This window comes from Grus americana, chromosome 26 (genome assembly GCF_028858705.1).
Source record: "Grus americana isolate bGruAme1 chromosome 26, bGruAme1.mat, whole genome shotgun sequence".
In the NCBI taxonomy this organism is placed as follows: domain Eukaryota; kingdom Metazoa; phylum Chordata; class Aves; order Gruiformes; family Gruidae; genus Grus; species Grus americana.
The window spans coordinates 4,843,743-4,857,714 of record NC_072877.1 but is presented as its reverse complement, the minus strand read 5'-3'; the positions used below and the strand labels follow the sequence as shown (position 1 = coordinate 4,857,714).

At 43.6% G+C, this 13,972-nt stretch overlaps 1 protein-coding gene across 1 annotated transcript; it reads right to left on the bottom strand.

Annotated features, from left to right (window-relative positions):
* Nucleotides 1-733: 733 nt before the first annotated feature.
* Nucleotides 734-13,882, bottom strand: AP3M2 (adaptor related protein complex 3 subunit mu 2). The gene is made up of 10 exons (XM_054804485.1): nt 13,613-13,882; nt 12,131-12,183; nt 9,248-11,684; nt 6,879-7,050; nt 6,203-6,340; nt 5,576-5,661; nt 4,915-5,048; nt 3,827-4,034; nt 2,847-2,991; nt 734-2,413 (listed from the first exon to the last, which is right to left on the bottom strand). The coding sequence occupies exons 3-10, from the start codon at nt 9,518-9,520 to the stop codon at nt 2,313-2,315; spliced, it is 1,257 nt and encodes a 418-aa protein (XP_054660460.1). The 5' UTR covers nt 9,521-11,684; nt 12,131-12,183; nt 13,613-13,882; the 3' UTR covers nt 734-2,312.
* Between the last annotated feature and the right edge of the window lie 90 nt (nt 13,883-13,972).

Here is a 13,972-nt window from a genome sequence, read left to right as displayed (position 1 = left end):
TGACAAGAAAGCTACACAAGCTGTAGTTGCCACATCTGCACTGGTTGCTTCCTTTCATCCTGGTCTGGCTTGTGATGTCTTCTCTGCAGCTGACTTAAAGAAGGGCCCAGATTCAACTCCGTATTTTTACCAAGTTATCTTACTGATGTTGTTCCCTGCTCCCCCCTTCTGCCCTGCTTCATCTTTCATTCCATAGGAACTTGCAGCCATCTCAGACTGATATACAAAGCTTGTCATAAGGGCCAGACACCTTTATGCATATAAGAAGCCTAAACCACTTCAGCAGGAAAGAAAAGATACTTAAAAAAAAAAACAAAACAAAACAACAAAGCTACAAAGCCAAAGGACAATATCAGTACTTGAGGAGCAGGAAAGTGAAGAGGTATTTCATTGTCTTCATAATTAAAGCACAGCCCTCAGCCTGCCACCCAAAACCCTACCTAGTAAACAAAAATGGTTCAACTGCATTCCTAAAGACAGTTTCACTGAGGTTCTAGGAAGAGTTCAGCACTCCTTTTGGGAGACACTAAGAAAAATTACCAAGAAAGTAATTAATTTTAGCTTTTCAGACAGTGACTTAGTCCCAAGCTGACAATCCCAATTGCATAAAGACATTTATCTCCCTAAGGCACCCACTTATCCACAATCTAATTGGCATAATTTACCTCCCTCCTCAAATACAAACTGTACTTCTTGTAAAGTCCACACAAACCACTCTGAAATGACACAGATGACATGTAAAAATTAATTTTATTGATGCCCTTGCTGAAGGTTATATTTCCACTGAACATGCTCAGCAGTAAGACCACCTGCTATGACATTCATCGGTTGCACTGGAACTTGCAGTTCCACAAACAAGATGCCACTCATCCACTGCAAGTATCCATCACATGCAAAACAGAATGTATGTTATCCTTCATTTAGGGTCAACTTGATTCTGTTCACAAGCATGAACTGTACATGCTGGACTCCACAGCCACCTGACAGATGCTGCAGTCACATGTACAGCAGCTTAGGGACAACTTCTGCTACCACAGAGAAAACACATTGGCATCTAGTGGCCAAAGAGGACATTACAGACAACACCAAACTGCAGATGCCTCTCATTTCATATTTATGCTGTACAGAGAGATGCAGCACAGACTGGAATGGGCAGATGCAGCAACAGCTCCTGCAGAAGAGATGGTCCCAGTGGAAAATCCAGCGTAGGCTTGAATCCACCTGCACAGCAGCTGATTGGTACAGAACTGGAATGAGGTAGGATAGCCAGAAACACTACAAAGGTACCAGGACACAATTATCTCAAAGACATCAGTGAGCAGGAGAACAGCAGTATCACCTTCATTTATAATAGGCAGGCAGAGACAAAAAGAAGTTCCAACAAGTTACTAGGGTAGTGATCATCTTCATTTAGCCACAGCTTCTATTTCCATCAGAGTGTTATGTCTCCACAAAAATTCTCATGCCCCTCTGTCTCTTCCCTGACTCCCCAAAGAAGCTAGGAGAATCCCTACCTTCGAATACTGACAAAACAAGAAGAGAAGTAGAATAACGTTCAGATGTCACCACCCATCAGTTATAAGAGCTACAGTCAGCCCTTCGTAGGGTACCATACTAAGATTTGGATGGGTTTCCAGCCTATTACAGAGATTCAAGATACCTGATGACCAAGATGGCTTATGAATATCTAGAAAAAAAAGCATCCACTTCTTCCCTTCCTCCTTTTGTGGCACCATCCCCAATCTCAGGCTTCTTAACATCCCATCCTGGGTAGGACAGTCTACCTTTCCACTTCTTCTAGTCCTTTTGAGGCAGAATGACTAGATGATCTCTCTGCTGCCAAGAATTATACAGCTTTCCACCCTAATGCCCAGTGATGGAGAAGGGTAGGTGCCGGACCATCACACTGGAGTTGGTTTGTGGAAATTAGACTTTGTATCATCTACGCAGGGATAAAAGCCAACCAAAATATAAGGAAGAGGAGTTACAAAAGGCAATAAACCCCTAGAATTTCCTTCAAGACAGCAAAATGAAGGTGATACAAGCTTACATAGCTGACTCACTAATCCCAAGGGACCTGAACACCTCCCCCATCTGCCATTGTTCCAAATACTTCAGATTCGGCTAGGGATGAGATGGTTTCAGGTGAACCTTACTTTTCCCTGCTCTCCAGCACCCTAAGCCCTGGCTCTCCTGCTCATGCTACTACAGGCAAGGGAGCAACCCGAAACAGATGGATGGGATAAGAGGCTGCAACCAACAGCCAGGAACAGGAGAAACAGGAAAGTGCTCTTCCTCATTATCGGGATCCTCTAGGTTCGGACTTGGAACTTGCCAGCCTTAGTCATGTATTTTATCCCCTTGAAGGGCTTGTACTTCTCCCCATACATGTCCAAGCGATTCACCTTCAGTCCTAAAGGCAAACAAATACAGCATAAGACTGACTGCTGCCACAAACAAAGCAGACAAGACTTCAGGATAAAGGAACAGAAGATCATACTAGAGGTGCAGAAAGCATAGGGAAAGTTTTAGCAAGCAGTAAACAGAACAGAAAAAAGCTGACAACTGCTAATTGTCAGAATCATTCTTTACAAGCACATCCATACCCTAGAATTCTTCGTAGTTCTGTAAGCATGAAATGCAAGGAAATGTACATAGGCTATTTCACAGAGCATCAGAAAGAACAAATCCATGTATCTGTAGTCAAAGCACACACTTTTTCTACTTGAAGAACACATTTTAGATAGAACGTACTTCAGAAGACCTGCAGAGCTACTTCAGCTACATGCAGAGCAAGCACTGACACAGCAGAGAATATTCAGCTTCTTTACCTGACAGTCACTTACCAGATATAGCCAGCTGCTGAATTTTAAACTGCAGGTTAATGGTGGGGTTTTCATCTGGTTTTGATGTCCCAGCTTGCAGGCTCACACTCCCCTTCAGGCTTGGCAACTTCTGGGGGTTTATTTTCCCCACATCCCATGACAGCAACTTCAAGGAACAGAAAACGCAGCAGTGAAACAGAAATGCAGTAACACCCTCTAAAGAAGAGTCCCCTTCCAATGACAGCTTTTAATGTTTCTTTATGGAAAGGTCTTAGTATCTTGCCTTTCATATTGGACAGACACAGTACAGGCTTAAGGAGCAGCTGCCTCACACCTTTGTTCTCCCTCTCTTTCCATGAGGTTCCCTCAAAGCCTACCATGAATGGTATTTCCAGTACTTGTGCTACAGTCCCCATTTCCTATGTGCAACAGTAACAAAAATAATGCAGAATTGCCTCCTTTCCAAGAGGTTGAAGCAGTGTTGCTTGAGGCTCTACTATGGGTAAACCATCAAATTTAAGTTTGTAATAAGGAGGGGAAAAAAAAAAAAAGGTGAATTGAACTCCAGAGGGGGAAGAACACACACCAAACCAAAACTAGAACACCCCAACACAAATCAAAACCCACTAACCAACCCAAATCCTCTGTGTTTGTGAAGGAGCAAGTCTAATGTGCAGTACTAGGTGTGACAAATAGATATGCAGAAGTCTGTAAGGCATCCACCAGACTAATGCCTACTACAATACCAGTTCTTGTATTTTCTGCACACACCAAGCAACCAGAACTACAACCCACTTGGATGCTGAGCTATCTGTTGTGGGGATTAAGACAACTTCTAGTATGCAATTGTCTGGAAAAAGTTCTCACCCCAAGAAAAGATACCGCCTTCAGAAAAGCAACTTTCAAGGAAATGTTAATGTGAGCATTAACAGCTCAACTTCATTTCCTGAAAGGTAAAAAAGATTAAAACCAAATAGCATCTAATTTCTATTTCCTCTCACCTTTGTAACTGGATCGAAGATGTGTGTTCCCTGAGAGGGTGTGAGGGTCATATTTAAGACACCTTTTGGCATCTGGCTAGTGACCATCACTCCCTCTACAGTCTTCCCCATAGTCTGCTTTGGTCCCACTGTGATCTCAAAACGTCCCAGTGAGCTGCTATCACGGAAACTGATGTTGTGTTTAACGTAGACAGGAATTGCCACAAGACTAGAATAAAGACATGAACAGAAAGTCCTTGTCAGTCTCTCGCCACCTTTGCTTTTCCTGATGCAGTCCTTGCCTTCTACACTGAAAACACTGGAAACCAGTCTCTTTAAAAGAGCAGGAAATCCTACACTCATTTGTTTGATCTAAAAGCAAAGTCAGAATCCTGTTCTCAAGTCTTAATTACACTTTTTTTTTTTTTAATCAAGCTTGCCATATCTTTAGTTTTCTACCTGTCTACAGGGCAGGTAACTACTTCCAATATAACAGGAGACTTGAGCAAAGGGTGAGGAATGTTCTTCCATGTCACAACCAAGCTGGCAAGTAGTTCCAGGCAGTGCAGCAGCACTTGAACTTCCTGTTTGTACTTTCGGTTGGATTTCCCACTCATTTTCACCTACTTGAGATAAGTCTGACAAAGGCTAACAAAATGCTTTAACATCTGTAACCCTAATTTGTACTTGGTAAGCTGCTTCTAGAAAAGAGCACAAACAGTGCACAAGAACTTGTAGTTCTATTAAGAGAGATGCCAAAAAGCCAACAAGATTACCAAACTATCTTCTTTTATTCTAAAAGTTTTTTTATAAACATAGGAAATCAACAGCTTGATTACTCCATACTGCCTAATTCTTTCCCTCTCTAGTTGGTTCATCTGCTACTAGTCTTTGAAAAATGCTGGCTGACCAAAAAGAAGTGACAAAATCACTGCTCCAAACAAGGTGAAAACATGTGTTTTAAAAAAGGAAAAATGCAAGTTATTATGCACCTCTACTTCATTTGGCACAACATGCCACCTGATCTTTAAAAGCAATTCCCTTTTCTTTTTTTTCCTAGCCAGGAAGATCCAAATTTCATAATTCACAGCACTACATTCATCACCTACTTCTGAGCACTGACATGGTAGGAAAGCAAGCGAAAATTTCCATCAGGTGGAATGAATGAGAGTATTCTCTCTGACTCCCAGCGCTTAAAACGCACACATGGATGAAAGCTGACGTCATCCAATAACCGAGGGTTCTGAAATAAAAGAAAGTCACGAGGTTAGTGAAGGCAGTACTACTTAAAATAACTCCTTCTTCTCAGTCTTCTATCCATGAAGGGCCTACCATTCAACACACTCTGTCCACTTGAAGGTATCTACGTTCAGACATGTTAAGCTATTTGATGCCGTTACATCTGTGAGATAGCAGCACTCAGTAACCTCTATCCTACTTTAGAAAATCTAGTCGTGTCAAAATTACACTGATGCATACTCATAAAAAAAGATGGCCCTTTAGGATATCTGCCTAAAGCACCACTGTATCTCAGAAACTTAGTCACAGCACACACTAAAAGTACTTTTAACAAAGAATCTGAAAATAAAACCTTTAGGCTCAAAGTTGCTGAAGTTCACTATGAGTTTCCATTGTCAGTTCTTTCTCTTTTATTTGGCATACACAGCTTCTGATCTACCGGAATCCATCAGCATGAGACTGAGATCCTAGTATCAGGGCTGGGAAATCCTTTTCAGAATACTTAAGTAAAGATACATCCTTGAGCTTTACCATAAAGGAGAGGGTAAGGTCCGGCATTCCAGTCAGCTTGACACAAGCATCAACCACCCCTTGGATTTCAGCAGTAATCGTTGAACCTGCAACAGTAAAGTAAACACGGGAGGTTATGCGAACCTGATCAAAAAAATCCCAATGTGGAAAAATCTATCAATGGGGAGGAAGGAATTTTATTGTCTTTATGAAATGTCATGGCTCATTAGGTTGCCCGCTCAACATTTTTCTCCATTCCCAACAACTTCTAGAGAAGGTGCATACAAATAAGAACCACTAACACCAGCAATGTCCAATTTAATGGCCAATGACAATAGCTCCCAACTCTAACAAGACTAAGATGCACAAAAACTAAGGAGATAGCACTATGCACAATTTTCACTCACCTTCTATTTTCCCAACATAGAATTGCTTGCAAGGCCTCGGGAATAAGGACCAGTGAAAACCTTGGTACCTTTCTAAAATTTTTGACTGAATAACACCTACAAGATGGCAACGTTCCACAGTAAGAACAGGAATAGAGCTTCCCACGCTTAGATGAGGGAGCTCCTCTTTGAAAATCTAAATCTCTCTTCAGGCACTATCAGGACATGTTACACTCATCTTAGTCAGAAGCAATTTCCATACCCGATTTGTCAATGATTGCATCTATCTCCTCAATCACATCAAAATACGCCTCATTGTTGGTATATTTTACACCAGTACGTCTCCAAGGCACCACTGATAGCTGTCCAGTAGGAAGCTGGTCACCCACATTAGTGCTTCCTGGAAAAAGAAAGGCAATCACAACAACCACAAAAGTTAGACAATGCTCCAGAACAAGTCCTTGGCCTCATATAATTTAATTGTACTTAATCCCCGAGAACCTCTATCTCTTTGTAGGAGAGCAATTACTCTTCCAGAATCACTGTTTGTATTCTACAATTTACACCTCTCTTACATCCAACTCTAAAACATACTACAATAAGGCAAGGGAAAGCGTAACTAAAAAAACAAAACAAAAAGCCACCCCAACAAAAAAAAACACACCAAACTAACTCATCCAGGAAGTCATGTCATGGCTGTAACTGGAAATGTAATCTGTCTGTTTCAGTTTAATAATAAAAAAAAAAAAATGCAGCTGGTGCTGGAACTGGAAGGAACCTCAAAGCAAAGCACCACACAGAACTCCCTAAATACACCTATGCTGGGGTTTAGAATGGTATGGGACAACATAAATTTTATTCGCCCATGTCCTAATTTACTGATGAAGGAATATTGCCACACGGCCTCCCCAGTTTATCTACTTTTTGTTTCCCTGTACCTGTTATAGTGTTGACAACTGTTCGGAGGATAGTGGGAGGTTTTATCAGTTCCTTAAGAATATTAGACTCTGTTGCCAACGGAAAGCCATTGTCCAGCATCTCCTCCAGCACCTCATAAACCACCACAACATTGTCCTTGATCATCACCTCTGAACAGACACCAAAATAATCCTGTGTAAAAGAAATAATTACTCAACAATCTCTGAAATAGAATCTTAGTGATCATTCAGTTTAGTGTCCTCCCACATAGAAATAAATCAAGCTGCTGCTTGGAGGAGGTGAGACAACACTGAAACTCCATCTATTAGTACAAGCACATCAGACAAACTAACCATTCCAACAGGCATGCCAAACTCTGAGCATACCTCTGCCACTGCCCTATTCCTTTCTATATAACAAGATTCTCTTTGATAGCTAAGAGATTCTTTTAATTAGCACTTGAAAATGGCTCAATTGCAACCAATTAAGCAGCAATATTAATAAGAAAAACTTACTTCCTGCAGCCACTACTGACTTGCATGCAGTGATGCCTTTCATTAGGCTCCAGTATTATATATCCTTCCTCAGCTGCCCTAGTCTTCATCTACAGTACTCTCAATATTTTAACTGTGCAGCACTGCTGTTTAAGGAATTCAACGTCTCCTCAAAGCTTTTCATTTACTTTTGTTATAATGGTCGCGAACAATAGGCAATAATACAATTATTAACTTCAATTCTCTAAGTATTTTTTTTTAGAATTTATCCTGATGTGGAATATGGGGGAAGCACAGCTTCAAACTCCCTGCATATTCTGCCTAAGACCATGTTTGTTTTGTAGGAGAACATTTCTGAAGTCCAGCTAACACACTACTTGTGGTTTTTCATTGTGATACTGCTTGGGGTATGCAGACTGCTTACACATCCTAAGATATATTAGGCTAATAGCAGAAGTCCAGTATTCTGAAAAGTCTGAAAAATAATTCTATCCATGTAACAAAACCTTCCTCCCTCATAATTTATGAGGTGCATAAAGCAGAACCTTAGAACATAAGTCATAAAAATAGACAGACTAGTTTATTCCCCAAATTGATTACTGTTTCTTCAGCTCCTACCCCAAAACAATAATTAGCAATATTAAAGTTTCCAGTAAAAATATACCAAGTCAAATTTTAAATCTGTAACATAACATAGGTATAGAAAACTAAGTGGAGATCTTTCAAGATGCAGCATATGTTATAGGAAGCAGTCCCAATAATTCAGCAATTTTTAAAATTGAATATGTAATTTACTCACAGGACTTCATGCATCTTTCTGGAGAGTGAGTGAGCATGCACACGCAAACACAAACCTGAGCTTCTAGATATTTAGAGCAGTTAAAGAGATCAGGCGTTCTGCACAAAACATGAGTATACATAAACTGAGATGATCAAGGATTCCTAGTCCCGCGCTACAAACACTATTTCTTTTTCAGATGTGTTGGATTTTAACATACGGACGAGCCAGTGAAGACATACTCATGCCTCGCCCCCTCATAAAAAACAAGACCTAAGCAACTGACATAATACATTTTTGGCCTGAACAGCCAATCCACTCCCTGAATCCAGCAAAACATAATTCAACCTACACTGACATTCTGATTGGCACCTGGAAGCAAAAGCTCACATGGTACTTGTTTGACCAAGTGCCCACATTTCCTGTATTCTGGTAGGATGCTAGTCACAAGACATTTCAAATCCAGACTCACAATCCTGTTGTTGGCAAGCAGAAGACAGACGTCTTCATTATTTCCCTAAACTGACTGGCAGTCATGTCAGCTATAGCACAGAGGGAATATGGCTGCTCTGGGGCAACTCCAGTGACTCACTTCTTTAGGAAACAAATACACTTCCAAGAAATATCACTAGATGTAAGCACATAGGTAAGTTGTCGCTGAGTAAAGCACATGGCTATGAATCGTAAAAACTCCTTGTGAGAGAGAACAAGGCCAGCTTGGTCTTAGTTTGCAGCTCACAGAAGAAACAAGGCTGCAAAACAGAAATAAAAATCTTGATTGCTGAAAGGTCCTTCCTGTGAGCATAGGTTGATCTTGAATCCATCATCATCCTAAGCAGTACATTCCTAACCACCGCGAGCCCTCGAGACCTACTCTAGATCCTCACAGGTGCAGGATGAGAATTAGGGGATAGGAAAAAGAGGAAACTAATTGCTGCTAATTTGAAGGGTTCCCTTTTCTCCACACACACACGCAAGCCCCGTTCTCCTTTACAACACGGCAGCGACGTGGGGCTTTTCCTCTTCTAAGCTCCTCGCCACACACCAACCAGCCCTTAGGCTAAAGCAGGAGCAGAGCGCCCCTCGCCCCCCCCTCCCCCGGCCGCAGGAGCCGTACCTGGAAGGTATCGACGACGCGGTGCAGGAACTCGATGACGAAGAGAGGCGGCACCTCGCTCTGGATAACGGCCACGAAGAAAATCTTGTGTCGGTAGACGCTGAGAAGGTAGTGGTGCGGCGTGGGGATCACCGGCGGCACGTTCTCCGCCTCCGAGGCCCTCTCCTGCGCCTCGAAGAAGTAGTCACAGACGGAGCGGCTGACGACGCTCTTCCAGTGCTTCTCCAGGAAGATGTCCCCCGAGGCGTTGATCAGGAACAGGCTGTGGATCATGTCTGCGGCGGAGCGGGCCACACGACAGGGCCGTCCTGCAGCGGGAGCCGGAGCGAGGCCTCCCCTCCGCGCGCGCTGCCTCACAAGTCCCAGCCCCTCGCGCCCGCGTCCTTGCTGTCACAAGCCCCGGCCCCCAGCGCGCGGATTGGCAGCGCGAGAAACTCCCCCTAACCTCACGGGCGGGGTTTAGAAGCGAGCACTCTGACTGGGTGACCCACTAACAGCCGCACCTGATAGGCCGAGGAGAGGCTGTGCGGATGAGAACGCCAGAGGAACGGCACGCTCCGCTCAGCTTCCATTGGGACAGCAGCCTGCCCGGGCTCCAGACAAGTCCGGGAGCGCGCCCAGCAGCGCCCAACCAGCTGAGGCTGCCGGAAGGGGAGCCCCGCCCCCCCCGCTCCCCGACAGCACGCGTTATCCGCCGCGGCCCGGCAGGGGGCGCCGCGGGGCACGGCCGCGCAGGGAGCTTCGGTGAGCCCCGGCTGCCGCCGTGCCGGACAAGGCGAGGGACGCCCGCTCCCGCTCATGCCTCCCCCCCCGCGCCTTCATCAGCTCCGACTGCTCAGCAGAGCTACCAGCCCTGGCTCCGCACACGTGGAGGCTGCTGCACGTCCCCCTTCTCCCCGATTTGAGGCGCTCGCCCAGGCTGTCCGGATGGGGTGGTCAGAATTGCATGCCACGTTGGAGATACCAGAGTCTGCGGCCTTACAAAAGATGCCTGCTTCTACTTTTAGGGGCACCCTTTTTTAGGGTAGACATCTTAGCATAGTCTATGAAATGTGTTAAGTAACCCAGTTTCTACCGTGAGGAGTAGCTAGTCGAATGTTTCCCACTGTATTATTTTGCTGGTTTGTTCACCACGGAGTAATAACACTACTGAAAACACAATACAGCTGGCATAAAAATGACAATTGTCATGCAAAATCATCTAAACTCTATGCCAAGCGATTCCTTTGCGTAATTAGAACGGGGGCTTCATGTTCATATAGCAGATCTCCGGACTTCTGAGTCAGGCAGTGCCATTGCAAATAATTTTCCAATTTTAGTACTCCACTGGGAACAAACATAACTACAAGAAGAACAAAAGAAGTCCTTTTATCCCATTACACAAGCTGTCTAAGCACACAATCTTTATTACATGGGAAGGAAGGTGACTGCCTGCTGGTTAGGACTGCTACATAAGCATTGAAAGACTCAGGTCTTTACACCTGACTGCGCTTCATGATTGTGAGCAAATCATTTAAGCAGTGATATCACCAAGTTTGGAAGATGAGTAAGCTGAATGGACTGATCATGTCAGAATGCAAAAAATGCACAGTTGAGCGTTTATATTGGCTCTTATTTTCTATTGATACATTGTAGCTATTTTTCCCCCAAAACAGGGCAGTGGTCAGTTTATTCACTCTGACACTACGTTTTAATACTCATGTATGCATCACATGTACTTATTTAAAGTATTAGATAATTCAACATGCACTAGATGAGCTTTTCGCTATAGCAGAAAATAAAGAAGGAGAAACAACTCACATTAATTTCTTTCACGGTCATGATTTGTATCAAATGCATTTTTTAAACATCAAATATTTTTTTAAAATGTCTAATTCAAATTACTGTAATGAATTACACATTTGAGAGCAACAAAGGGGTAATAATTTGTCATTTAATTACAGCACTTCTAAATTTACAATAATTATGATTTTAATATCACTTTTAATACAAAAGTATTGTGAAGATTATTGTATCAGTCTATGAGGCTCTTGGAGACTGTATTAATGGGAGTCATATAGGTATCGCAGACAGAAAGCAGCAGCACATAGTTAAATTGATCAACAACATAAAGCCTTTATCCATTTGGTTCTCCAAGAAACTCAAACCTTTCTGGTTTTAACCTGGACTTTAAAACCAACAGTCATGGGACATGGCTCTTCAATACAGGCATTTCTTTTTTGTTTCATGAAACGCAATTCAGTTTTGACCATATTATATGCTGTTTAAAACTTGCCATTTCCCTCCAACTGCTCGCACCCGTCATCAAAATTGTTAGTATTTTACCCAATTCATGATGTTGTCACGTCTGTATTTTTTCCTACCGTTATTTAAGTTTCTTTAGCCATCAAGAATGTTGGTGCCCGTACAAAAGCAGCCACGGGGTAATTAATTATTCCTGCACACCAAAGGAAAAGGTTGTTGAGGGAAAAGGGGAAATACGATTCTGCTTTAGTATCAGACAGATTTATTAAAGTATCTTGCTGGCACCTGCAGAGAACAATTTGCAGTTACGCCACTGTTTACTGCTGCAGAAACGCTGCCTGGCTGCTTCCAAACTGTTAGCACAAAAATCATGTTTTGTTCTGAAAGTCAGTCTCCACAGTGTCTCAGGAGCTTATATAAACTAGAACTTAAAAAAAGAGCATGGCAGAAGATGCTGCCAGAACAGAATTTCATTTTGCTGGTTAATTTACTGACAGCCTGAAAACTGCTCATTGAAGGGTACTATACTTCAGTTACAGTACATGAACCCCCAGAGAAACCTAAGCACAGTCAAAGAGCAGTGCTACAAAATGGCGTTGCCAAATCATGCACTATCTTTATGATAAAACAATTCCTTACCATCTGTAGTTTGCCATATGCAGGAGTTCTGATGATTTAACTGTTAGCCTGTGCTGTGAAAATAAAAAAGAATAGAAGAAAACAGATAATTTTAAAAATTTGTAATAGTCAACAAAATTAATTTTGCGAGGGTGCTAATAATAACCTACTGCTAGTTTTGAAACAGAATAGAGTCTACAGGCTGATATTATGTGTTGTAGGAAGCCAACTGTTACATACTGAACCCTCTTAGTCTTGCATTACTTTCTTATCTGGAAATTACATTTATATCTCCATTAACTTTTCTGAAAATAGCACCACAGCCTTGTAATTTAAGGCACTGGAAGCCATGCAGCATAGAACCATCCAAATTTTGAAGACTCAGGAAGAGGTGGGAGAACCCAACTCTGACAAGACAAGGCCAGACATCTATAGTCTGCGTGGCAGAAACAGAACTGTTTGTACAGTACCTCGTACAATAGCATCTCAAACTCCATTGGCTTCAATAAGTAACTCACTGAGAACATTTAACTTTTGCACCGAAAGACCTATTCTGTTAGAACACCAAGAGAGTTCTTCTTGCTCAAAAGAGAAATTTCTCACCTCAACACACTAAACAAAGCCATTCAGAAAACATCACAAGTTTGCTTTATCAACTTTGTCTCCACAAGGTTTCTTAAGATTTTTTCTTCTCTAAAAAGAGAAGCTCACACGAAACTTTACACAATAGTTGTCCTTTAAGGCAACGGTGAAAAATGCCTACTTTATAATGTGTATACACAACTGGTAAACTGACTCAGAGGTTAGGAAAGGTTAGAGAATTGCACGCAGCGCATAGCCGTTCAGAATGGATAACAATATGAGATTCTTTCAATCAAATATAACCTAGGAGAGGATGCTGTAAAATGAGAATTTGCTCTTTGCTCATTTCTGCCAACTTACAGCACATGCTAGTCGAACATATACCTCTGCAGAGCAGAGGAGAACCATGCTGTTCTATAAATTACCCAAGAGTGGACCTCTGTTCTCAGGCACCTTTTGATTGTGGTGACAAGCAGCCAGCTCTGCAGAGCCAAGACCAAAGTACCTAGATAGCTCCCAAATTATTTCTGTGTACAACAGCTAACGCTTTGGCAGCATAGCTTTACTCTGCAAACTAAAATGCGTCAAAGAAGTCAGAAAGATACACAAATCACCTCACAAAGATGTCTAAGGGTAGAGCGGTCTCTAAACGCGCGCAGCTGAGAGGTACAGGCAAGGCATACCCGCTCTCCGAGTTAAATGGCATCGTTATTTCAGAATTCTACATCACTTTGCTACCTTTAAGTCAGAAAAACCCAGAGTCGCTGTTCCAAGCGCAAACTTAATGAAGCCCCAGAGATGCATTTCCCGCCTCAGAGGCTATAACCATCTCCTACCAGAGTAGGATCGTTAGCCCAGGCCCTCCCGCCGCCCAGCCGTTCCCGCCTGGTTCTCGGCGGTCGAAGCAACCGGTAGCCATACCCTCGGTCTCAGCCTCGCGGTTTCGGAGTGCGGAGGGCTCCCCACAGCCGTAGCGAGACGTTCCCCGTCGGCCGCCGCTCTCGCGGCTCCCGCCCAAACGCTGTTTCCAGTCAGCCTTCAGCGAGCGCCGCCGCTCTCCCGCCCCGGCCCCACACGCTCCGCTCACATGGCGCCGCAGGCCGCCCTCAGCAGCTGGCCCCGGGGCGGCGGCCTGGCCGCCCTAGGAGCGGCCCCGCCTCCCACCGCCGCGCGCCCCCGCCGAGAGCCCGGTCTGCCGCAGCCCCCGTCCCTGCGGCTCTTCCCGGCGGCGGCCGCTCCCGCCCCTCCGCGCTGTTCCCCGCGCGCGCCCCCGCCCGCCGC

Bases quoted from the DNA above. Each gene is read 5' to 3' on its own strand.
- AP3M2 (XM_054804485.1), bottom strand. From the start codon at position 9,520: ATGATCCACAGCCTGTTCCTGATCAACGCCTCGGGGGACATCTTCCTG. The intron at 5,662-6,202 runs GTATGGAAATTG...TTACTGTTGCAG, and splicing joins TGCAATCATTGACAAATCGG to GTTCAACGATTACTGCTGAA. The intron at 4,035-4,914 runs GTAGGTGATGAA...TCTTTATTCTAG, and splicing joins TACCATGTCAGTGCTCAGAA to TCTTGTGGCAATTCCTGTCT.